At 32.0% G+C, this 26,657-nt stretch overlaps 1 protein-coding gene across 2 annotated transcripts in view; it reads left to right on the forward strand.

Annotated features, from left to right (window-relative positions):
* Positions 1-484: 484 nt before the first annotated feature.
* LOC120344668 (uncharacterized) overlaps positions 485-26,657 on the forward strand; it is a 50,891-nt gene continuing 24,718 nt past the window's right edge. The window contains exons 1-23 of one of the 2 annotated variants that reach the window (XM_078112886.1): positions 485-579; positions 1,085-1,236; positions 1,668-1,789; positions 2,085-2,213; positions 2,760-2,877; positions 3,687-3,815; positions 4,123-4,217; positions 4,919-5,025; positions 5,381-5,516; positions 6,109-6,191; positions 7,186-7,311; positions 9,015-9,113; positions 9,685-9,852; positions 10,768-10,850; positions 11,866-12,007; positions 22,027-22,065; positions 22,549-22,636; positions 23,147-23,235; positions 23,756-23,908; positions 24,293-24,413; positions 24,545-24,712; positions 25,175-25,292; positions 26,382-26,507. In XM_078112886.1, the coding sequence (XP_077969012.1) occupies positions 525-579; positions 1,085-1,236; positions 1,668-1,789; positions 2,085-2,213; positions 2,760-2,877; positions 3,687-3,815; positions 4,123-4,217; positions 4,919-5,025; positions 5,381-5,516; positions 6,109-6,191; positions 7,186-7,311; positions 9,015-9,113; positions 9,685-9,852; positions 10,768-10,850; positions 11,866-12,007; positions 22,027-22,065; positions 22,549-22,636; positions 23,147-23,235; positions 23,756-23,908; positions 24,293-24,413; positions 24,545-24,712; positions 25,175-25,292; positions 26,382-26,507 (2,646 nt within the window). In that variant the 5' untranslated portion in view covers positions 485-524. Of the gene's footprint in view, positions 580-1,084; positions 1,237-1,667; positions 1,790-2,084; positions 2,214-2,759; positions 2,878-3,686; positions 3,816-4,122; positions 4,218-4,918; positions 5,026-5,380; positions 5,517-6,108; positions 6,192-7,185; positions 7,312-9,014; positions 9,114-9,684; positions 9,853-10,767; positions 10,851-11,865; positions 12,008-20,545; positions 20,697-22,026; positions 22,066-22,548; positions 22,637-23,146; positions 23,236-23,755; positions 23,909-24,292; positions 24,414-24,544; positions 24,713-25,174; positions 25,293-26,381; positions 26,508-26,657 lie in introns of both variants that reach the window. The other variant, XM_039413966.2, reaches the window with a different exon arrangement.

A 26,657-nucleotide genomic window follows, 5' to 3' on the forward strand; every position in this document is an offset into this window, starting at 1 on the left:
AGCGTGCCAACCTGGGCACCAAGATCGTGGGCAGCCCACAATTTGGAGGAGGGCCATTTTTGTTGTATTTTGACGTAATACGACGATTACTTATCTTTTGCTCCGAAAAAGGCTGGATAAAAGCAGGTAACAATATGTCTCTACCAGCCTACAGACTTACTTCATGGTCAAATATTATCCACATTATATAAGCGCGGATTTTCATCAAATATCGGTTGGTTCATTTGGAGAAAGGATTATTAATAGTAAGCCAGGAAATGTCAGGTTTTTAGTACATCGTTCAAGAATAGAGCAAAAGTTGTTAAAACGGCGCAATAATTTATGTATCACTGCAAATGCCGCAAAATTGCCTTAAAAAAATTAAAACAGTGGCTACGCCTATGTCGGTCACCCATGTCCACAAATCCATTCTGACTGACCAACGATCAAGACAATATTTCAGTGGATATCCATCGAAAATGCAATGTTTTACTTTTGTGTTTTACTTAATTGCACAGGACACATTTTGCTTTATTTAAAAAAATATGATAACCCGGTGGAGCTCCTACCTTGCAGTGACACTCTTGGTATTAATTGCAGGTATGGGGAATTATTGATTTCATAATTTAATTATTATCAAAGCTTGCTAGTTTATTACATGTCTCCTGGCATTTTGAACAGGACTTTAGAAAAGCAAACCATGGTCTATGGTGTTAAATATATAAAGCAAAATAATCAGATTAAAACTACAGTAATTAAAGATATGATGAATAGATTCATTTGAACACCCTTTCATTTAAATTGATCCACCTGATTTTTAAATATGCTTTCTGGTGGAAATTTCACGAACATGCAATATACCAGTATGAAGTACATTAAAAAAGTAATCTATCATGCTATAAATTATGTACTCTCTTTTCTGATTTTAATGTACTTAGGAAATATAATCTATTATGGCAATATAAAAATAAATTCATCTCAAATAAAAGCCAAACCAAAAGTTTTGGATGTGTGAGTAAGGGACAGTTGGTGAATGTTTCGAAGTTCCATATGATACTTTTCTTTTTCTGCCATTATTTTATTCTCACATTTTTCATTGTTGCAGAAGAATGTCAGGCAGATTGTCCTTCTGGCTGGATAACTCATAATAATTTTTGTTATTATGTATCCTCTGGTTTACTCGGATGGAATGATGCTGAATCCTATTGTCAGAAAGAAGGCGCTCATTTAGTCAGCTATGCTGATGGTACGGAACGGGTAAGCAATATGTAAACACATTGAATAAAATAGGTAACAGAATAACTGTATTTGTACTAATCGACAACGAACGAAACTTCAGCTTACTCTCAATTTTTATTTTCTCAGTTTGTACACTTTTATATCTGGACCAGTAAATTGTACACACATGATTTGTAATCTTAGTGATTCTGCAATTGTTTTTGCTGTAGTCCTGATAATCATTGAAAAGAACAAATAGAGAACGTTTTTGTAAAATTAAAGCTGGGGTGTAGAGATTACTCAAGCTCTATGAAATTTAGTCCAGTAACTAAACCATCCAATTTTCAGTTTATTTATGGTTTTTAAGTGGTTACACCTTCTTGTTTATCTATTTTTTACTCATATGTTGTGAAGACATGAAAATTGAATTTGACAAAATAAATATATATTAAAAAAATCTTTATTCTTAGGATTGGGTTTTCAATAATTTCATATCGGGATCAGGTAACAAGTGGTGGATAGGCCTGAATGATATCAAACAAGAAGGAAACTTTGAATGGACTGATCAATCAGCTCCCAACCCAACAATTTAGTAAGATTAATTAATTTTTTGTAATCTGTGCTATAGACTAGATATATGAAATTGGTGACAATTGATTTAAGCGTGATTACTACTCTTCTAAGAACACAACCCTCTTTGATAGTTTTAAAAGAGCATATTCACTGATGATAGCGATCTATCAATAAATTTGATTTGAAAAGTTTGATCGGAAACCTCCCAAATCTCTAAGATAGTATGATGATTAAAAATAGCAACACTTATAATAGTCATAGAAGTTATGCTGGCTGGTTTTATATTAATTCCCTCTCATTATACATTTTTAAAGCAATTGGAAAGCTGGTGAACCATCATATTTACAAGAAGAAGACTGTGTCGTTGTAAGTGACGAATTGCAGACTTTACCGGGAGGTCCTGATGGTGCGAATTGGGCAGATGCTGATTGTAGCAAGAAAAGGTTAATTTTGTTAATTATTTTTAAAGTAAACGAACAATTAAATGTAGTCTTCTAAATAGAGATTTAATTGGGTAGATAAAATTCAACACTGGTTTATGCATCATGATGTAGTGCATATGTTATACATTTATGTTGCCTATTTGAGTGAGTGTGTGTGAATTTTGTAACTTTTTGAGATGGGGAGGCACATAGTCCTTTTCTTGGAAATACTTACCTCAGTGAGGGAAAGGTAAAATGAACTCGTGAAGAACTAGAGCCACGATGGTAGTGCAGCTACCTAGATGTTCAAATGTTTTATACTGTTTTTAAAATGCAAACTTTTACCAACATCTACCAACTATGACAAAGACTAGAATAAGATTTTGTATCTGACATGTAAAGGCGAGTCAATTATATGACAGAAAATAATCTGTTTATTTCAGTACCATAGAATCCTAATAATTGTGTTTCAATACAAAAATACATTTAACCCTCATGGCCGGCATTGGCTATTGAACTCTGTTGTATGTTTGTAATTATTTATTTACTTTCAATTCTCAATTCTAGGAAATACGTATGTAAAAGAAGCACAGCTATTGTTGAGGATTGTGATTCTAGCAAAGGATTTGTCAAGTATGGTTCATACTGCTACAGATACATGGACCAAAAAAGAAAATGGCATGATGTAAGTATGATGTTCTCTATTAGTAAAAATGGTATTTAAAAGATATATTTTTTTATGAAAATTAATTAAAGTGAATTAAGTCATTAACTAATAATTTCACTAAGATTTGGAAACACTAAATCTCTACTCGAAACCTATTTACTCATTTTAAACTGGATTATTATGCTAGCTGTATAAAAATCATATTTTGATCCATAAAGCTATTCAAAGTAATCAGTTGAGTTAATTAATGTGTATTGTATATAAAACTGTATATAAGTATACACGTATATAGCCGGGTATCTCTGCATTTTGTTTGTTTGTCCAGTTTTTGTGTTGTTTTGTTTTTATGTCAGAGTATCGAAATAAATGATTGATTGATTGATTGAACTCTTGGACATTGGCCAACTTGAGCATTAATCAACAACTATCAGAATCTATCAAAAATAAATCATGTGGTATTTTTCAATCCGGATTAATTTTGTATGCTTTGATTTGTAATGTTGATAGGTATTTATCTGTTTGTCTGTCTGTCTGTTTGTCTGTTAGATGCACGCAATATCTCACGAAGGCGTGGTTGAATCTGCTCCAAATTTTGCATGTGCATTCATCATATCTCGGACCAGAAGCCTATTGATTTTGGATGAATTATGTCGTATAATTAGCGAGTTATTAATTAATTAGTGATGGGACACGCGATGTCACTATAGAGTCATGAATCGAAACCGCAAGTCTTCGGTCTCCGACCGATATTCTCGTCTTTTGAAGTTGTCGATTAAGTAATGTTAAATTAAAATAATCATTTGCATATATATATATTATTTTAACAGGCCAATGATGAATGTCGAGACAACTACAATGCAGAACTCACTGCAGTTTTATCAGCAGAAGAACAAATTGCAATAGTGGATTTAATGAAAATTGGAAATGTTGATACATGGATTGGTTTGTCTGATTCAGTAAGTCACAACGCATTGTTGAGGAACAGACAGCTCACTAGAATATTTAGTTCAGGAATATTTAGGATGGTATTGCAACAGTATATCATGACAGTGGAATTTGGAAAATTTGGTGTAAATTTTTCAAAATTAATGTTATTTGAAACTTTAGTATATGGTATACTTTGATCACTCTCCTTATATGCGCAAAAATTCAAAAAACATGACAGATAACTCTTCCTGTGAAAGAGGACACCTTTCCACGAGAAAACATACCTTATAATTGTTTGTATGCATTCATTAAAACTACTTTTTTCTTTCTTTCTAGGTTATACCTGGGACATTGCAATGGAGCAATGGACATGATAATTTTGTACCAGGAAGTTCATATGAAAATTGGGCTACAAATGAGCCAAATCAATTGTGAGTTTTTCAATAATACATAATGATTCCATATTCTACACCAATAAGATGGTATGTAGACGTTTCGACCAACTTTTCCTAATAACGAAATAAGAATTTAATATAGTGGGACAAAACGCCTGATCTGGAATATCTGTGGGCTGAAGCGTCTGTAATCCAACGGGACTATCAATGCCATTATTTATTTGGATGCTTTTTTGAGAATACCCTTTATATTGATATTTCAAAGCTTGGTATAAATCGGTATTTCTGCACAAAGAAAACTTTATGTGAAGCATTTTTGCTCTGATAAGGCTCTAAATGAACTTCCACTAAGGAATAAAAAGCTATCTATCAAATTTGGCATTGCCAATTTAATTATGTCCCAATTGGGGTGGTGAAAGTTGGAACCCGCTATCTTGAACATGGAATGCCATCATAGTTAAATGCGCAATGCTGATCACTTAGCTATTTAATGGAATTTTTATTTCTTGAAAGATAGATTACTCTATTTATATAGAAGCAAAAAATATAATTTGAAGACATGGCTAACCACAGCCATTAACTTGATTGCCAGACGCCAATCGGTATGGTTGAGCCATTTAATATTCCTATCCACAAACATAAATGGAAGCATTGCACTTTGTGCTTGCAATACTGTTACTAATCTTTTTAAGTTTTATTCTAAGTTTTTTTTTACATCTTGTGTGATAATTTTGCAGATATCAAGGAAGCACATGCATTGTATCAACAATAGTTAACAACGGTCAGTGGAAAGTTGCTATGTGTGGTAACACAAAGCCATTTATTTGTAGAAAGGGCTTAAAAGGTAAGATGTCAATTCTCAAATTTTTCACCTCATTATGAACGGAATCATTATGTTTAATTAGGTTTTGAAATATTTAAGACAGAGAAAAACAGCACAATATGACAGCAAAATATTTTACATTTTTATTTCTAAGCATTTGCGATCAGCCAATTTAGGTAAAGGAATAACATAATAAATAGCATATGTAAATACATTCTCATCATATGCTTGTATAGATCTTATATTTTTTTTATCATGAATTGCCTACCTTTTTGGTACAATAAGTACCAGTAATTATATATAACCTCCTTCATCTATTTTTCTTGTTTTTGTATGTTTTTTCTATTATTTTTAAAATAATAAATTTTATTGTCAGCGGTCTGTCCCGATGGATGGGCTTATGGATATGGAAAGTGTTATGAAATTGTGCTAAATCCGAACTTCTTTTTAACTTGGACTGAAGCGAACAGTTATTGCAAAGCAAAGAATGCAAGATTGCTTGAGATTCAAACGTATGCTATGTTTTGCAATGGCTTTTTTATAACCAATTAACTGGAAATTTGTTGAGTGATCAATATTGATTGACCAGAATTTTTTTACAAGTCGAGATTGAACAGTTTGTAAGTCTTAGGAACAATTGCCATTGTAGGCTTGAAATTGATAAAAACTGCAATGCAATTTATTATCACAAAATCACATTACCCATTGGATGAGTGCATTTTGTTCTACTTATCCAAATTCGCATTCTCACACATCATACAGATCTTGTGGTCCTCATGTAGATATACTTAAAAATCGTTATCAAATTACCAGAATATTTCAATATTTCTTTGTTGAAAGATCAATCAATCTACACTTGAGTCCAAGTAAAACTGTTATATGTATGCATTTCAGAGCTTTGCATTTGGGAAGATTCTGAAAGCAAGAATAACAATGAGTGTATTAGTCATCCAAATTATTCTTTTCTAAAATGTATAATTTATTTTTCAAATGTTATGTTATTTTTATTTTCAATTCTAATCCAAGTTACGACATTTTTACATTTTCTTAAACACTATGGCTATGAAAATATGATATGAAACAACCTTTCTTTATTAATTTTAGAGCGGAGGAACAATTTTTTATATCATCGTTCGCAGCAACTCTAAACAAAGAAGGAATTGTCGCTGTTTGGCTTGGAATATCAGGTAACAAAATTAAAGGTTTAGGTGAAGAACTGCCATCGTCGTATACTAAAATTTTTACTGGAATTGTACTGGAATTGAAGCTATTTCATAAAACAATTTTCTTACTTTTGATACAATTTCCTCAGCATTTCAAATTTGTCCTGTTGTGTGTTAAAGACCATATTCACTGCAAATTATCTGAAAGATATGAAATAATCTTTGTTATGCAACAACCAGGCCACTCTCATTTAAATTTTAACAACCATCTACATTAGGGTTACCATATCTGGAAAGGAAAAATCCCTGATAAAATTTTAACGAGCCACACTGACTTATTTTGCAACCAGAACACTTGTGCTGTACAGTATTGTGGTATAAATTCATGATGTTTCCAAAGGCACAAGCTGTCGTCGCTTTTTTGTGAGAATAGAATAAATACAGAACAAAACGAAAGGAGCAAAATTGCCTAATCTTGAGCACTAATGACTAAACCCTAGCTCGGTGCAACCAAAATACCGATTACAAAATGCTGGCAATTCAGGTCATATGTGACATCACAATTATCTGGATACAGTGCAATCCGTGTTGCACAAAAATGCTAGAATGTGGCATATATACCTTTGAAAAAATACGATTCGTGGATGCGCAATATCTGAAAACTCGAGTATTTGATGTCAGGAATAAATATGGTGTATGACAACCCTAATTCACATAAATTGACTGTCATGACAATGTACTTTGTGGCGTGTTCTTGGAAAATGGACTAGTCCACATTTAATAATTTATTATCCCCAATATAACTTTTCAATGTCATTTTAATTTATCATTGAATAGAACTGAATATATTCCTGAAATTGTTATCTACTGGTTATTAAAATATTTCATTTTGCCACAGAACACATCTTCATTATTAAAAAAAAACATTCGAAAATTTTAAACAAGAAATAACATAGTCGTGATGCACAAAAGTACGCTAGGTATCAGCCCCATAAAACAGTACTAATAATCTTTTCAGACATTGGTCATGATGATGATTTTAGATGGACAGATCAAAAAGTAATAACGTACTCTCAATGGGATGTCAATCAACCAACTCATCGCAGCGGACAAGATGACTGTGGAATGGTGTACACAGGGAAGGGTGAGATAAGTAGAAGGAAAAATATAAAATGCCATAGTGCTAATTTCGTTATATCACTGTATAGTATGGAAATGTATATGTGTGAGATTGAATGGAGTTGATAATTATGAGCATAGTTTGATTAGAGCAGGGGTCACCAACCTTTTCGAGTCCGAGGGCTACTTTCTGGGTACAGATCAAGCTGCGGGCTACCAGTTCAATGTACACTTCTAAAAGTCAGTTTGCTCGATTAGGCTTCAAATATTGATAATTACTGGTTTTTAGTCATGTAGAGACACTGATAAACTTTAGGATTCCTCAGGAAATCAAACGATTATAACAAGTATCAAATAAATTTCTATCAATAACACTGCCATTTCAAAACTGAATGTTTCCAAATTGATTTTAAAGTGATCACTACTATAATATCCTAGGAAACCACAATGTACCTGGATTATTTACAAACACTCTGCACAAGTCTAATATAAAAAATGGACTTAACAGTTGTACTATCAAATGTTGCAGAGTGATGTACTCCGAAGTGTAACTTGACACTGTGACTATGAGCGAGTCTTGCAGATTTTCGTCAGTGAGGCGTGTTCCGTGTTTGTTCCTGTTGGAGTGAGTCGCGGCAGTGTGGACCATGGTGCTAAGCGTTAAGAACGTTAGGTTCGCAGGTTAGAATTCCACGCGGGGATAGTTATGTGCAAGAGGTATGCTGGACTCCTCGCCGCCGTTGGGTGGTAACCGCTGGTTACGGCTCCCTTCGCCATCAAGTCCATGCTTCCGAAAACTAATAACTAGCTAATCCCTGACCCGACATGAAATGGTAACCGGACGAGAATGCGTGCGTTCTGCGTGGGGAAGCCGTCTTATCAACTATCTTCTCCCTCGGAATAAATATGTAAATCCCATCCTATCCTGAGTTTATGTCAAAAATGTTGATTCACAAAGATAGGTGGAACCAGACAATGGTCTCGTAAAATAGGATTGCTGTATGATTTGAATCGCGAACTTTTTCTGCCTGTACTGCGCTGACCAGTGAGTGAGTGGATAGTTAGCGCAGTAGATTGCGTGACAAGATGTAAAATATCTATTCGCCTTGCCGTCGCTATAATTGCCCCACTAATGAGACACACGCAGGCTATTTTCATGGTGGTAAAATATATATATATATATATTAATATATATATAATAATGGACAAGAAAAAGTGCGGTTTCGTGGAAATTAATATCAGCGTGATGTCATAATTCGAAGATTGTTAATTAACCCGTCACATTACCGAGGTCAACTAAAAATCAGGTTGATGGTTACAATAATTAATATAGTGTCATTCCCAGTTCCCATATGGGTGTGATTTATACAAGAATAGCAGGACAAAATTTAATTGATGTAGCTTACTTATAAGCGCCGTTATTAAGCTTAGTTTGGAACAGACCTGCGGGCGACTCGTATGGTCTTCGCGGGCGACTTGGTACCCGCGGGCAACGCGTTGGTGACCCCTGGGTTAGAGAGTCAAACCATAAAGTTTCAAAATATTGCAACTTTCTATGTATAAGTGTCCACCAATCCATAGCCTAAATAGTGATAGTTTAAAGCTCATCACCCTCAAAATATTCCATTTTTTTTTCTTTTTCTTTTTTTTTAGTTTATTTTTTATCAATTCAACATTCATCAATACCAGATTTTAATTAAGACAATTGATTTTATTATTTCCTATCAGGTTCAAACAACTGGGAGATTGTAACTTGTTATTCACCACAAGCTTTCATATGTGAAGTACATGAAGGAACATTATTATCAAGCATCACAGTACCTGAAGGTAAATGGTGTATATTTCTATCTAATGTATTTATGCAATTTGTCATAGCTAATGTTACCAGTAACAATCTAACATCTTGTCTTTGGTGTTACATTGATCTCCTATGATTACTTTGTGTCCATTTTACACTCACAGTAAGATAAGTATAGCCGAAGCAAACAATGTCTCGTTGGCATTTATTAGGATATACTTTACCTCCACAGGACATTCAATATTATACAACAGCTGTGATCTGAATCGAAATGCTGATTTAAAAGACAGATACTATTTAAATGATTTATCATGTTTTCGTATGCTACTTATATTTCGTATGTATCATTATATTACTCCATATTATCATACAAAGAATCAAGCAGTAAAAATATAACTATGATACAAAATTGAATAACATTTTAATATTTTTAAATGATTGACTGGAAGTCTGCAGAACACCAGCATGTGGATAACATGTCACATTTTATATGTTTAACTGGTATCAGCAGATGGTATATTATTTATTGCACAAAGATTTGTTGTAAACATTTAGAAAACAACAAAATCACACGATCTTGCTTCTATTTTTCTATGCTAGTGTACTACGATTGTCCTAAGGGATGGCGTTTGCTTCCACCTTACTGCTATTTATTTGGTGACACTCAAATGGATTGGTATAAAGCTGAAGAATTTTGCAATAAACCTGAGCAAGGATCTGGTCATCTTTGTAGCATTCACAATTCAGCACAACAATCATTTATTTCAGGTAATTTGGGCAAAGTATTGGAAATTTTACTCACATATTGTCATTTAGCTTTTTGAAAGATGGAAATGAATGGTGGTATAATGTGAACATCCAAGTATCTTCAAACCGTGAGAAAAGGATTTTAATTTATTTCAGCGCTGAGGCTAGCTGATAATAAGAAAACTCATGTGGGCAAATGCATCAGCATTTGGCATGCATTTAGGTGAATACTCGCAGGGTATGTGTAGTTTACTCAGTCAGTGGTGGCGAAATGGTTGGTAAGCCGGTTGAGCCCAGTCTCAACTGTGGTTATTAGTATTCTTTTTTTAACTGATTTTTATTCTCACCAGGAAAATTGTCATATGAATTTGGAAAATATTATCGATAAAATGAACTTTATTCTAAGCTTGGGTGTAATAATTGTACATATTTTTTTCTAACATTATTCAATATTCTATTTATTCACGTAAGCTGTAATAGACTTAGACTAGTAACACAACTCAATGCCATGATTTGCTGTTTTATTCATGTGTATCATCAGCTGGTTGGCACTTTGGTACATCGTGCTGAGCATTAGGAATACGCTTGCTATCGAGATTCAAATCCCATGTGGGATAATTTTGTGAGAGAGGATTGCTGCACTCCTCGCCGCCGTGGGGTGGTTCACGTAACTGCTGGTTGGTTACAGCTCCTCCACCATCAAGTCTGTACGCCTGAAACAGATACCTGTCTAACTAATCGCATACCCAGCATGGACTGGTAATCGGGCAAGAGGCTGTGGTTCGCCCTATGCTATAATTAAGCCTTATCATCTTCCCTCTCTCTGGGGATAAATATGTGAATGCTATCCTTCTCCTTTTTTCATTACTAAATCTTATCTTTCAAGTTTCTGTTTCATATTAGATGATATATCATTCATGAACATATTAATTTCAGGACATTTGGTTGCTCAATCCTGGACTGGAGGAAATGACTTCACTATCAATCAACAATTTGAGTGGACTGATGGAACACCATTTGTAAGTGTTGGATTTATCACTAATTTTACTATATAATGCTATATAATATGTATTATTATTAATATATGAACTAGAATAATATATTTAAACTACTATATATTTATGTTAATTTGTCCTGGGAATTTCCATTCCATTTAGCTTGGAGCATACATGTAGATATTACATACATGCCCACATTCTACACACCACCATTTTTATCTCGCTGTTTCGCTCAATGAGTTGAGCATTGTATTACACATTCCATGTTATTAGTTTACAGTTGTTGAGATTGCTTCGCCATAAAAGTGCAATTTTGGATTTTAATCACATTTTGTTTATAGCCTGTTTTTTCAAATCAGAATTTTTTAATTAACTTTTATGTGTATATAGAGGTAAAAGGGCTTAAGGTAAATTACACAGATAACCAAAGTAGATTAATAGAAGTCAGTCTATTCAAAATGTTTCATGTTTCGATTACAATATCTCCATATTATGTTTGACATTCTCACAAAATGTATTTACTTGACTGTACAAAAAATTTGTATGAGACACATACCTAGATTTATATTGATAATTTAATGCTGCAAATGCTATACCTTCTATTGGATTAAATATATATTCAATATTTTTGCTTAATGAAAAAAGCATTACCAATATAATGATTTACAACAGGCTAATACAATTAGGCAACAGGGGCTATTTCTTTCTTGAGTAATAATTGGTATTGATACCAGGATCTTTCAAAAATGTGAAGGACAAGGTAAAAAAAAACTATTTCATGCAATGGAAGAAAAAAAGTAACAGATTCCAACTTAGCTATTTGCATTTCCCACATCTAATAAACCGATACCGGTATATACCTCATATATATATGAAGTAGTATATAAAATGAAGGTGATACAAAATTTTTATCGAAATTTATTTATTACTTGCTTTCAAGAAAAACTCTCACAAGGATATTTACATATTGTAAGTTAAAATAGGATATGGATATAAAATGAATTATAAAATTTCAATTATCTCTGTACTGCTCTAGAATTTCACAAATTGGCAGCCAGGAGAACCTAATGATGCAGGATTTAATGAGGATTGCATAGCTATGTATGCAAGTCCGATTTATACATGGAATGATGATCCATGTGACCGAGAAAAATTGTACATTTGTAAAAGAAATGCCGGTGTGTTGTGTCATTTGGAATGAAATCCATGCTTAATTTTTTCCACATCCACATAACATAATGAGTTCTCATACATGCATTCATTATTGTAAATTTGAAATAAAATATACTTTTGAATTTATGTAGAGAACAATTGAAAGAAAGTCTTTCATACTTACTCCACATAAAAAACTATACATCAAATTTATCATCCATTTTCATATCATTAATGGAAATTCATCGATCGTGGTATAGCATTTCCATAGCAATATCTTACAGCTGTATTCACCTCATAATGTTGGTTAATTTTCCATCAAATGTCTTGAATTATATTTTTATCAACTTTCAATTTATCAGCCCATTCGGAATCTTGTTTCATAAATGTATAACATGCATGAGTGATTCACATAATTTTTTTTTATAAAGTTAAATGTACGCTTCACGAAATAGGTATTTTCTATATCTTTCATCGAATTGAAGTGGGTATTATTGGAATGAACTCTTTTTGCTAAATTGTTGTTGTGAATGATAGGGGATAGGGAGTTGTTGTGAAAAATCAGTTTTCTCCTCAAAATCACAGTCCAATGAATTTCAAAATCTCAGTATTTGAAGATGAAAGAAGTAGCTAAAAAGTCTATCAATTTCTTAAGGAGCTTGATATATCACTAAAGTTTTGCTGTATTTTTAATTCACGGAAGCATGTATGATTGAAACAGAGCCAAAGTGGGAGAAGATGAATCAAAAATAGAGGTTCAGAAACCAGGGAGCATGTCAGAACTGCTTGATAGGCTTGTTTGTTTATTTAAATGTACTAACAGGATTCGAAGACTGACAAATATTTTTCATTTCTCCCGCGGTCCATTTTTTTTTTATCTCTCAATTCCCCACCTACTTATATTAACTCTATTTGCGTTTGTTATTCATTCTTTGAGGTAACATTTGCTTGTGATATGTGCGACTTGTATTCTAACTGTCGAACATTTTGAATAGTTTATAATGTATACGTGTACATGCATTACAATAATACTGAATAAGTAAAAAATAGACACACTGAAATAAGGTAAAATTCAAAATTATTTAAATTCTTCCTTGGGGAGGAACTCCTCCTAGATTATGAAACGTTGGTTTATTATTCCTGTCACAATTTATATTATAATGAACATATGCAATTGCCATTAATATATAGCTGCATTTGTTTCAATCATATGCATTTTTTGAAGATTAATTTCAATATCCTGGTTAACTCATTATCATGGGAGACCTTATTTTATTAATATCAATTAAAGTAGCATGATGGATGCAAAGCTCCTCAACGAGTCCAGGTTTAACTGGAGATATGAGTCCATTGTATTTTGTGCAGATATTGAGTAGATAGGAAAAATTGATACTGGTTGTTTTTTACCATTTTGACACCTTTCCATAAACTGGATACAGAATTTTACAAATTGGAAGAATGACAATGAACCCAATAATGAAGGAGATTGTGTGAGAATCATAGGGATAACAGACGACAATAAATGGGGGGCATGGACCGACAAACCTTGTACATACCTGGATCTACCAGTTTGCCAACGTCCTGCTAGTATGACTGTTTCTCATTGAATCCCTGAGCACTTGCATGTTTCAATAATTTTTTAAAAATTGAACTTTTTTTTCAATCTACGCCAATGTTATTACAATAGTTGAGCAGATTTCCAGCTTGATTTATTTTTTCATTGGATTTTAGATCGTCATATTCCAAATTTTTGATGACTTTATAAAACACTGTAGTACATGTATCTGGTCAGTTGGCGTATTATTTCCATAACAAGTCATTCAAAATATAGCCATCTTAGGATACAATTTTCTTAAACTAAATCATGACCAGTACTGAACTATCTGAGTTTGAGTTTCAAAATATTTTCAATGTTTGAGTCTGAAGTCAAGTTACTCAACACATGATGTCCATTAATCAAGTGTCATCGTAGATTTTGTAAATAACAAAAAAAACTGATAAATGAGCTCATTTCAAAACTTACGATAGTAGAGGAGATGGTCTTCCCGTGCACTAACACCAACTTCAAAATTTTAATTTGATTTCAACAACATTTGCTATCAACATGTTGCATTTTTACAATGGGCCAGGGATTTTTAACATTTTTTAATTAAATAATTTTGTTCCTCATCAACATGAGTTCAACTATCTCTGATGGTTTGCATTAGAGTCAAGTCGTTTTCTCTGTCCAATACTGAAATTATGTTATAATTGACATTAGTTCATCTTTGGGATTATAGTTGCAGATAAAGAAATTTCAGTTAGTAATTTCCTAGCAAAGATGTGCTAAGTGTATCAGTCAAGGTTTATTAGCAAAATAGTCAGTGTAGAATCTAAAGACACATACAGTCAGCACAATCATTTAATGTAAAAATAAAATGTTTATTGATTAGTATTCCTGAAAAAACAAAACTGTTCTTTCAGGTATAAAAACCTGAAAGATTTATGTGGTAATTATTTGAAGAACTTCCTCTAGGTGCAACATTCTAAGTGTATATAGAAGTATATACCTTTTTACAAAAATGTTGTGTGCTTCATGCAGTACTTGTATACTGTAAGTTTCCAAGAATACTATAATGGATTGGGCCACCTTTCATGGAAATTTGGTTGGTGCAAGATTTATTGTTCAACAGAACTTTACCAACTGGAAATACAATGGCCAACCTAATGCAGATGGGGATTGCGTTCGTATTATTGGGATACATGATGATAATGCGTGGGGTGAATGGAATGATAGACCTTGTACTGAGACAGGCAGACCCGTTTGCCAAATTGATGCTGGTATTTTTCATCTCTTTATAAAAATTGATTATTCGATTTTAACTTGATTTTAAATTCAATTTTTGTTTTTTGTTCTCAATTATTTTTTACTAATTGAAATAATTAAGTGCATAAATATAACAGTATAAAGATTGTCATGTGAAGCTAAATATAATAGTGATAATAGGATGTGGATTTTTATGTAAAAGTTCAAAGTTTCCATGTTTTCACTGTGGAAACGCATGTATGATGAGGTGTGAATTTTACAATCTGTTTTGTTTTTGTGTTATTGATGATAACATGTCAATATAATTTATATATATTTGAATTTTTGAAAGCATTTTAGGAACCCTCTTTCATATTCAATTTTTTACTGATATCTTACTTTCCAACAAGAATTACTCTCGGTAACAATCATAGATAGTCTAAAAAAATATAGCAATTTCCATTTTAAACCAATTTTAGATTAATTCCTTCTGAATAAAAGAAAAAAATACTTCAAATATAAACTGTATTGTGATGATAATCTTGCCACAATCCATTGTGCTGTGTAGAGGATGGCTCTTAAGTTGAACCACATTTATATATCTCTATGTTTAGTTATACGGTCTTTTGTGGTAACAGAATATTGGGTAGGTAATTGGTCTTGGTTACTATAGTAAACTAAAAATGACATTGTGTGTGTTATTGAAATGTTTTTATCAGACCTATGGAACTCGGAATGCAGAAAATGTAAATTAGCACTATACCTATAATATTATCGAGCTTCAATGTTAAGATTGTACTTTTGTATCATAGAATATTGAAAATGTATTAGTGGTAGCAGTACATTTCATGGTGTAGAATTAGTTCCCATGTGACAAAAATATTTTTTTCATATATAATTGAAAATACAAATAATTAGAAGCATTAGGGTAGGTTTTTAAAATTTTGAGAAAGTTGTAGTTGACAAGCTTTTACTACATACCATTACTTTTACATTGTGTTCAAAGTCATTTCATGCATCAAAATACTGCTCAATATTGCTGAAAACACTAATGCTCTATAATAAAGACATAATTATGTTGTTGACAAAACAAAATGCAAAAAAGTTCTTTTTTCAAATGAGATTATAAACGATTGTATTACTGAGTTTCATCTTAATTTTTAATGGCCATTCCTGTAGATTACATTAAGTGAAATCAATGATATAATCAGTTTTGCGGTTTCCTGAATCTTAAATGACTTCATGTTGTGTATAACTTGGTATTAGTATCAACTATCAAGTGCTATCTGTTCTTGCCCATATCTTCTTCAACATTCCTTCTGTGCTGGTTAAACAGATTACTGAGTCTTTCACATACCCTACAACATTATTTTGACTATGTGAGTTTTGATACTTCCCCAAAGTACACAATCAATGCTTCTAGGTAACCAGTCAGCTCCTGAACTCTTTCCTATAATGCGGAATGCTATATCACTGCTCAGACCCCAATTACACAACAAAATTATAATGATTAAAAAAAACTTTTCAGTTTAAAAAAAATTCTGCAATGATTCAAAATTTATCACAATCTTCTCTCATATTATTAAAAAAGTAAGTCTATTTAGCTTTACTGCCCACATTTTTCTGAATGTAGCCATTGTATATAACATAAAAAAACTAGAAGAATTATTTGGTAAAAATTCAAAGAACTTTCTCTACATGTAACATTCGAAGTGAGTACATTTTTACAAGAATGATGTGCACATTTTCACTCGTGCATCCTTTCATGCATTTCTTATATACTGCAATAATATACTGAATATAATAATGGATTCGATTAGGCCACCTTTCATAAATATTTGCTGTGTGCAAGACTTATTGTTCAACAGAACTTTACCAACTGGAAATACAATGGCCAACCTGATGGGGCTGGTGATTGTGTTCGCATAATTGGGAAAGAAAATGATAGGGGCGAGTGGAATGATAGACCTTGTACTGAGGAAGGCATACCCGTTTGCCAAATTGCTGCTGGTACTTTTCATCTCTTCATAAAAATTGATCATTTTATTTTAACTTGATTTTAAATTTAATTTTTGGTTTCTGGTCTCAATTATTTTTCACTAACTGAAAAAATTAAGTGCATAAATATAACAGTATGGTAATTATCTTGTGAAGCTGAATATACTAGTAATAGCAGGATGTGGATTTCCATGTAAAAGTTTGAAGTTTCCATGATCATTCCACTGTGAAAATGCATATATGAAGTGTGAATTTTACAATCGGTTTTGTTTTTGTGTTGTTGATAAAATCATGTCAATATAATTCATATATATTTGAATTTTTGAAAGCATCTTGGAAACCATTTTTTCATATTTAATTTTTCACTGATATCTTATTTTCCAACGATAATTACTCTGGGTAACAATGGTTTTACTCTGAGTTACTGTTGAAAAAATATGGGTCACAATGAATTAGCTGTTTTCCATTCTACAATCTTAAAAAAAACAGGTCCAAACTAGAATTATCTTTGATATTTGTCAATGAGTATGAAAGAAAACAATGTGTACTTGTATAATCAGTGCCAAACTGAAGCACATTTGCAGAATGAAAATTGTGAATGTGCTGGTTTCGTGTTAAACAAATTTCATTCTGAAAAAAAATCCTGCAGTTACTCAAAATATATCGCAATCTTCTCTTACATAGTGTTGAAAAAGTAGGTATATTTAGCTGTACTGCCCACATTGTATTAAATGTAGTCATTGTATGGCTACAACAGTGAATTACATGTTACTATTCATGTTCTTATTCCGAATTATGATTATCCAGAGTTGAAGTACAGTCACTACATTATGAAAACATTCTGGATTTTTTGTCGTGTTTATTTGAGTACTTTTATATGGCAATAATAAAAAAGATGGCTCAACTGGTAAAAAATTAAATAAAACTGTAATTGTTGCCTCTGATTACAATGGCAAAAAAGTAATGCATTCTAATTTGTTGATGTCTGTCTAGTTACAAGTTTCATCCAAGCCTATATCTTTTCAATATTATGTTATCGATGTCAGAGACTGTACTCTTGTGGCAAATTCTTGGGATCATTACAACTCATTTATGACAAGTTCTGTTGTTCTATAGGATTTTACGAACTGGAAAAATGCGGGCGAACCGAATGGTGATGGTGACTGTATTCGCATAATTGGTATAACTGATGATAATGCATGGGGCACATGGAATGATAGACCATGCACTAGTGACAACAACATGGCTATATGCCAAATAGCAGCTGGTATTTGAACTGCTAATTTTTTATGAATACTTATAAAATGAATCCTGTATTCTATACTTTAATTTGTTAATTATATCCATGAAAAGCATGAACAAAATTATGAGAATATAGCAAAATTAGAAATTTATCATAAAGATATCTGAGATGAATAGGTAAAAAGTATCTTTTTAACTGAAGGATTGAAAAACTCGCTTATGCTTCATATATAGTTGATAATAAATTACGCTTCAGGCCTATGAAAAAATTTTGGAAAACATGTAAATGAGCATGATGTTAGATATATTAGCTTGGTACATTGATTTTATATCATTCATGCAGCCAAATTCACATTAGCTATTGTCATGAGTCACAGCTTTAAAAACAATTAGTAAAATCTATACACTTGTTCGTCAGAGAGATATTCCTGTTTTGGGTTACGGTACTTCCATTGACTAGACTTTCAAAGGCATTTCAAGTATTACCGTAACTATTATCCTTTTATTTGTATTATAGGCAAGATATCTTGTGTAGGCAAGTCTCGCCTCATTATTGGACTAATTTTTTATTAAAATTTTAATGTTTTATACTACATGGTTTTCTGTTAGTTAAAGAACATATTTATCTGGGAAATGTATTCTCCATCAATATCCATATCCTACGGTATTTAATGCCTCAAGTTGAAGTAATAAAATAACTATTAAAGAAATTCAACACAATTTATTTTTTCTAGTATTTGTCTATAAAATAAGTATCAGTTAAAATGGGAATTGGGAATTATACATATTTGAACTTTATAGTACTAAACACAAACTTTTTCAAGTGCACTTGTACTGCCATACTCATCAAATACAAGCTCAGAATTTTCCAATCCAGCTTGGCTGGATCCTGCTGAATGTGTTTATAATGCTAGTAGGTTATTTTTTTATTGTACTATACCTAATTAGGTGATGAATCAAAGTTCAAAGTAGAATATATATTTGTATTTATTACTGTAGTTACCTCCAGTTAAATATTCTCATTATATATATTTCAGATTTTTAGAAAACAAAATTTCGAGAAGCTTGCTGAGATTTTTCATACATAGAATGTCAAAATTAATTACCTTATAATTCAGTATTCGGATTTTTAGATATCGGATGTTTGAGTTTAGTTTGAGAATATTTTTTTTTTAATTTACCATTCTTGGTGTATTGAAGCATCTAATTCCTAGCGAAAATGTCTCATTAAAAGTAAAAATAATAAAAAAAAAAAAACTACCAAATCACCATTTATCTAGACTTTCCTGCATTTTCAAATTCAAACCTATTTTTTTTGGATTTACTTTCATCAATAATTTGCACTTCATGGTTTTGTACAGGTTGGTCCAAACTGCAACTCGCGGGCCGCATGCGGTCCATTGACACATTTCGTGCGGCCCGCAGAACAATTTAAGCGTACACTACTGAACCATTAGCAGATATTTATATTAATTAGCAGAACAAGAACATTTTTGATTTATTTTCAAACCACGGCAACTGAGAATAGACACTTTTCCTAATCCCGATGTTGGGATTGATGTTTGTTTAAATTATGGAATTTCATTGTTGATCTATAAACGTTAAGACAATGTCTATATGAGAATGACGTCCTGTGATCGGTAAAAGAAGAATGAATTGTCTCGTGCAGACAGGGCTGGTCAAGCCGATGAGTTGAGCTCGTGTAAAGTAGCTCCTCAGTTGAAGAGACATTTTGTGCCTACATTTTAGTAAAAACACTGCTCTATTTTCAAGCATTGGCCATGTGACAGCGATGACAAACCGCAGAGCAGGAAGCCATTTTTAAATAACTAGAGGCTTTTATAGTTTTCCTAAAAAACTGATTAGAACGATAAACTCTTGTTCTTAAATATATTTAAATTGAGTGATCACGCTATATTTTGATCACTTTTGGGTTTTCCTGACTACCCGCACTACTACTCAAAAAGTTTTTGCGGCCCTTCAACCTCGCAACCTTGCACCACCCTGATATAGTATTTATAAAGTTATATATTTTGCCTAAAAAAAATTGAAAATTACATAGTATAATAGGGTAGTGTGTATTGAGCTACGAGCACTTTAACTTTGTTTACCTCCTACTTCGAATCCGTATGTGTCCGTTGCCACAAGTATATAGAGATAAATATGAATAACATAAATAATCTCTTTCTGCAAAATAGCAAGAATTGGTAAGCTTTTGCTAGATCACAATATAACTTTTTCGGACAAAACAAGACATGATTTTGTTTCACTGTTGATTAATTCATATTTTGTATGAACAAGTTAAACTATGATCTAAGAGTTTACTAATATACTTCTCATTCTGTGGAAGAGGATTATTCAATTTTTAGTTGAAATTGATTGATCAATTTGTCAAAATTAGTCTAGATTTTTCAGGTAAGAATAAATAACGATTTAATCATGAGATATTGAATGTGTATTTTGTTATTATATATAGTAAAATTAGGTTTTTATCCAAAATAGCTTATAAAGTCTTATGATATTCCAAAATAAATGACAGAATTTCACAAATTGGAAAAAAGCCCGCCCAATTGAAGATGAAGGATTCGATTGTGTTCGTATAATTGGGTCAAATGATGGTGGAGCTTGGGGACAGTGGACTGATAGACCATGTGTAAATAATGGACAGCCTGTTTGTCAAATAACCGCTGGTATATTGTTTATATATCTCAGTGGCTCATTGGCAATAACATCATGCGTTGAGAACCTCACTATAATTTTAAAAAAATTCAGCGGCTGTTTATGATTTGTGTAGATTAACAACATCTAATTAGAGGCATTTTTGTGTTTAGTGCAGATGATGATTACAACCTATCAATAGCAATTCAAAATAGGTCATTTGAAAAAAAAATGTTCTTGTCACTCTTGTCATCACCATTCATCATCTTACTCCATTCGTTGGAACATAAAGTATGCATATGGTTCCCATAATACAGCACTGGTTAATGTTATAAACAAAAGCATTTATAAATTGAGAATTGTCTTTAAATTTCTATATTGCTTCATGATGATTTTTTCATGTGTTTATTTATTTTGCTTCAAACATATACTAGTACTATTGACATTTTAAAAACCTATATAATTTGAGGTTAAATAAATTTCTACTGGCTAGTTTTGATATACAGCTTGGTTTGTTGGTGCTATTCTGTATTTGTGGTTGTAACATCAAACTCAGCTAAGCATAATTCAAATTAGATTTGTGCTTTTTTGTTATGTTTCAATTCAACTCAATTTCATTTTCATTTTGCTTGAAAATGCATATTCAATTAAGGTTATTGCATATATTGAAATATGTTATGTAGCATAATGCTTGCTTATTGTGTTTACTATATTTTGTCAAGATTTCATTATTGTGGTCAGATTTCAGAAAATCTAAATTAAATCTTGCTTATATGTAGGTTACCAAACTTTTAAGATACATTTATTTTCTTTCATACTCATAAGATATTTGAATTAATTATTATTGGATTTCATAATAAACTTTTAATTTGTTAATATACTGAATGTCATTAATCCAATTTGTTTTTAAATTCATCTATCATAATGGTATCTTTATGACAATTTCTGAATATTACTTAGCATGATAAGAAAGAATTTACAATCATTTGCTATCAATGAATATTCCAATTATCAGCTCCATATCATAATTTGAGAGTTTGGTATAAAAATAATTCGAATTTGACATCAATTATTTTATCATCGTTTTTACCAATAATTGTTTATATTAAACTTATTATATTCATGTCATTTCCAATAAAAAGTCTCATTATCTTTTTTGTTTCGAGTGTCTTATATTTCCACAAACAATCTAGGGTAACAAAAACTTTGAGTTTCTTGCTGGTAACTTTTGCTCTCTGGTAACAAGATAAATAACTGAAAATTGTACTTATAATGTTGTAACTAATTAAATTAGAATAATGCACTTTTATACTTATTGGCAATATTTAGAATAATTAATACATGCTTCTATTGTTCCTTCAGTTCACACATCTAATCCTCAACCTATTCCGTCAGTACCACGTAAGTATTTCTCATTGCTAAGTGTGTAAATTAAACAAAAATGTTTTTGATGAAATGGCTCATCAGGCTTGCTGTGGCTCTGGTTTGCCGGGCTTTTGATGCAGCCGAGATTGGTTCTATATTTAAATGAATAAAAGCCGGTTTATTGCATTTCTTCCTCTATTGACGAAGACAGTTGCTATGCTAACCAATAGCAAATAATTTTTATTGATATCATGTAGGTGCAAGAAGTCTTCTTCTGTCTGTATTTTTATCAAAATTTTATGTGGAAAAAGTGGAAATTTCTACTTTTATGTAACAATTTGGCATAGCCTTTCGATTATGTAGAACATTAGTTGAACTTGAGCTCAAATGTATGGCATATAAAATTTGTGACAGTGTTTAACAAGAAAAATTAAATATATTCTATGGTCACCTATGATTATGAAGGTCGATTCATTTATAACAATGAACATGAATATGCAATAATATTCTTATTACCAGCTAATGCAAACGATCTGTTATGCGGTGATGGATATCTTCATAACCCATCCACTCATAAATGCTACAAGTTTGTTGATGATGTTGCCAGGTATGCATGACATGTTTTTGCAATGCTGAAATTGACTAAAATTAGTGAAATCTTTCATATATGTTTCAATTCAATTGGATTTTATATATCAATTGTTTATGTAATTTACAATGTTAAGAAGAAGCTCTGCACTTGTTTTACTAAAAAAATGATTTTCACTTTGCAAAAATCTGCAATAATCTTCAAATATTGGACACATATTGACTTGTACACACGAAATGTTTTGTTTGAATTTTGATTTATGGATTGTTGTTTTTGTTGAAGTTGATATTGTTGTTATGAAAAAAATATTTTTCTCCAAAACTATTGGAATAATCAATTCCATTTTTCTGTATTCTAACAGGCTATTTCTTATATTTTTATAAATTTTTTCCTGTGTCAAATGAACTTTATTAGGTTTTATACAAATTTTGAAACGAACCCCTTGCCCTTTGCCAGTTTTTCCTAAAAACTCTCTGTTGAGTTAAGACTTTACCATACTAATTAAAATACTTTGTTTATGATTTTTAGAACATGGGCAGATGCTCGTACACATTGTCTGGCTGATGGAGGTGATCTTGTTAGTATTAATTCACCAGATGAACAATCATTTGTTCAAGGTAAGATATCTATCAATTTTACCTCACCGCCACGTTTTCCTGTAATTGCAAGATTGGTTAAATAAATATAAGAGAAAAATGCAAAATTATCATACATAATTTCAGTGACTGTCATATATTTTTGTACTGTATTTGTAGCCAATTATTTTGTCATTAGAACTTTGCAATATTTCATAAAACTGCATGTGTGTATTTGTAGTTTCCATGTTCACTTTGTCTTTTTTGCAATGTTATGTTGCGATTTTATTTTTTATTGGTAAATTACTTTTATTTTAATGTAGAACGACTCAATTTAAGAAATTGTTTTGTTTCCTGCTATTTAAAGTATAAATTGATTTCATTGTTAAGAAATGATGGGTCTTATTTCTTTCTCTTCTGCCCTTTTACCCATTGGGAATCTTCAGGCTGCAAGTCATCTGTACAATTTTGCAAAATTTAGATAAAAAATAAAATATAACTATTACAACTATCACTATCATTTCATACATGCTCATAATAATTTTTTATTCTGCATTTTCAGTAAATGTAGCACTTTCAGCGAGGCAAATTGCTTTCTGGACTGGAGGACTCGATTCATGGTCTGGTCCAATAAATACTGGTGTTGTAGATATAACTGATGGTGGTTGGAGGTGGATTGATGGGAGTCCTTTCAATTATGTTAATTGGAATAGTGGTAAGTTGTAAAAATGTAGTACTTTTTGTGATTTTTCAAAGATTATTAAACATAAAAATGAAATAGGTTCTTAATTTGAGTGTTTAATTTAAACAAATACATGTTTGCTGTAACTTGCTTTTCCGAAACATAGAACATGTATGGAATGGTAACCGGCGGGTAAAACACTTTTTGTTTTTCAATTTGAGAGTGAGTAAATAGACGATGTGTGCCAATATATCTAAATCTGTTGTTATGCATTAATAAATCCCCAAGAAAGTTAACCTTGAAAGCTGTATTGCCCTGGGAAATAAAAAGAATTCATTTGTATTACATGAATTTTCTGCTATCTTTATAGCTTATTTGACCACAAATAGGCTGCATAAGCTATAAAATATTATTTAGGCGAGCCAAACAATGTGAATAATGAGGACTGTGTTGAAATGGTTGTTGATCATGGCTATTGGAACGATCTATCATGCGGAGATTCTCGAGGATATATTTGTGAAAAAGAAGATCCAGACCAGTATGAAATTAGATAAAAAATGTTACTTTGGTTGTTGAAATCTAATTCTGTATCTTGGCCATAATAAACAAGCAAATAAAATTGAAAAAGCAGAAAAGGCACATTTAATTTTTGATTTTTTTTTAAACCAGTACAACTGAATCCCCATCCACTGATTGCAAAGGTGTGGATTGTTGTTATCGCCATATTGGAGTTGAAGTTGGAGGACCTATTCCCAGCAGACAACTATCAGCATCTTCTCAGATGGATCCCCAATCTGGTGCAGAGAGAGGACGGTTAAACACACCTGATCAATATGTGTATGTATTTATTTCAGTGAAATTGGTAATTCAAATATTTATTTAAGCCTCTAAAGGGCGGAACCAATCTGGATGGCATTTGCATAGGAAAATACTCTTTCGTGTCATCTTTTATTTTGTCTTTCATTTCGATATTTTATAAACTGGGAAGGAATTTTAGTGAATATGTATTAGCCCCAATATACCACCCGCATATTCATGCGGATGAGATGTGCAGTGCTCAAAATGAACTTACTGTTCCACAGTAAGCTGCCGTTATTGGCCAGGACATTTGCATGGTTGGTAACGGTTTTCTGCAATTCAGGCTTCAAGTATCCGTGGAGAACCTGAGCCTACCAGCTCGTTTGGAATATTTGTAAGTCAGGTTGGACTTAATCAATTTTGACCTGATATAGATGTTCTATTCTAGTGATAAATTTGCTTATTTATGCACCTGAATATGTACTGTGACTATTTTTTCAGTGATATACTTGATTTTGGACCTGGTCGTGGTGCATGGGTGGCTGATCAGAGTGAAAAAAAACCATGGATTCAAGTTGCTTTGCAAGAATACTATGAAGTTAGGGGAGTTATAACACAGGTCGATGTATTTATGTTTTATCTTAAGCGATATTATAGTTTTGATCAGGGATGTGTGTGCGTCGGGTGTTTTAACAAGAGGCCTGATCACAAAGACTGTTCCATAAGTCATTGCACAAAAAATTTGATTCTAATTTGGTACTATGTGGCGTAACAAAGAAATCTAACGACCGCCGTCGGACGTTTTATGCACTTACTAAATTAGGTTTAACAGAAATTGGAAAAAGAATATTAACAAAAACCAAAACGATAAGGACATCCGTAGTTTTGACATATATACTGTTATCCAATGTTTATGCCATGAAAGTAGTGAGTTATATAGCTCAATGCACCATATTCAAAAAATGTAGATTTGCTGAAATTCTTACCAAATCAAGTAGTTTTTTGTTTAAAGTAGCTGATTGTTTGTCTATCTTTTTCTTTAGGTATTGAATGTCACTATGAAATGGTTTAGTTTGTTATTTATTATATTCGTTTGAAATTCTGTGGACATTACTTGACATTACTTACTTACATTTATACAGCCTTTTTACATTTTGAAAAAAGTATTACAAAATTAAAGGATATATTTTTCTAAATCATTTTATGATGCTTTATGGACACTCTGTATTCTGATATAATGATATTTACACATTTAATACATTTTCACATTCTTGGAAGCCCTTCAACCTATATCCTGTGTATGGCTTGGCGATGTGGTGCATCTTGCTACGCTTTAGAAATACGCTTGTCATCGTTTCTCTGACCCTGTGTAGGTTTGCAGGTCCGATCCCAGTGCGAGATAAATATCTGCAAGCATTGCTGGACTCCTTGACACCGTAGGGTGGTTGACATAACCGCTGGTCAGTTGCGGCTTCCTCCACTATCAAGTCCATGCATCTGAAACAAATAACATAACAACTGGCTAACTATTTCCATACTCGACATGGACTGGTAACCGGATGATAGGCCGTGGTTTGCCATATGATTACGTCGTCTTATCACCTTTCATGGATATATATATAAATTCTATCCTATACTTTTTGTTTTCTTTTAAAAGTTGAAGTAATTTTATCTCAATAATTCTGACTTGATAACTTATGTGTTACAGGGTCGAAACGGAATAAGTCAGCCAGTTAATCAGAACATGTGGACAAGACAAATTTCTGTAAAATACAATACACATCTTAAAAAAGAAGTTTGGGAACCAATAAGAGACTCGTTAGGGAACGAAATGGTGAACGGCTGTTTCTAAATATAATCAAATGATTAACTTTCACTCAATATTTATTTCTATTGTTTTTAGTGTTTTTATTGTTCATCAGAGAATATATTGTGTCTAATTATTGATCTAGTTTTCTCCTATTTTGTTGTTATTTTTATAATA

The sequence above is a fragment of the Styela clava genome, chromosome 5, assembly GCF_964204865.1.
Source record: "Styela clava chromosome 5, kaStyClav1.hap1.2, whole genome shotgun sequence".
NCBI lineage: Eukaryota > Metazoa > Chordata > Ascidiacea > Stolidobranchia > Styelidae > Styela > Styela clava.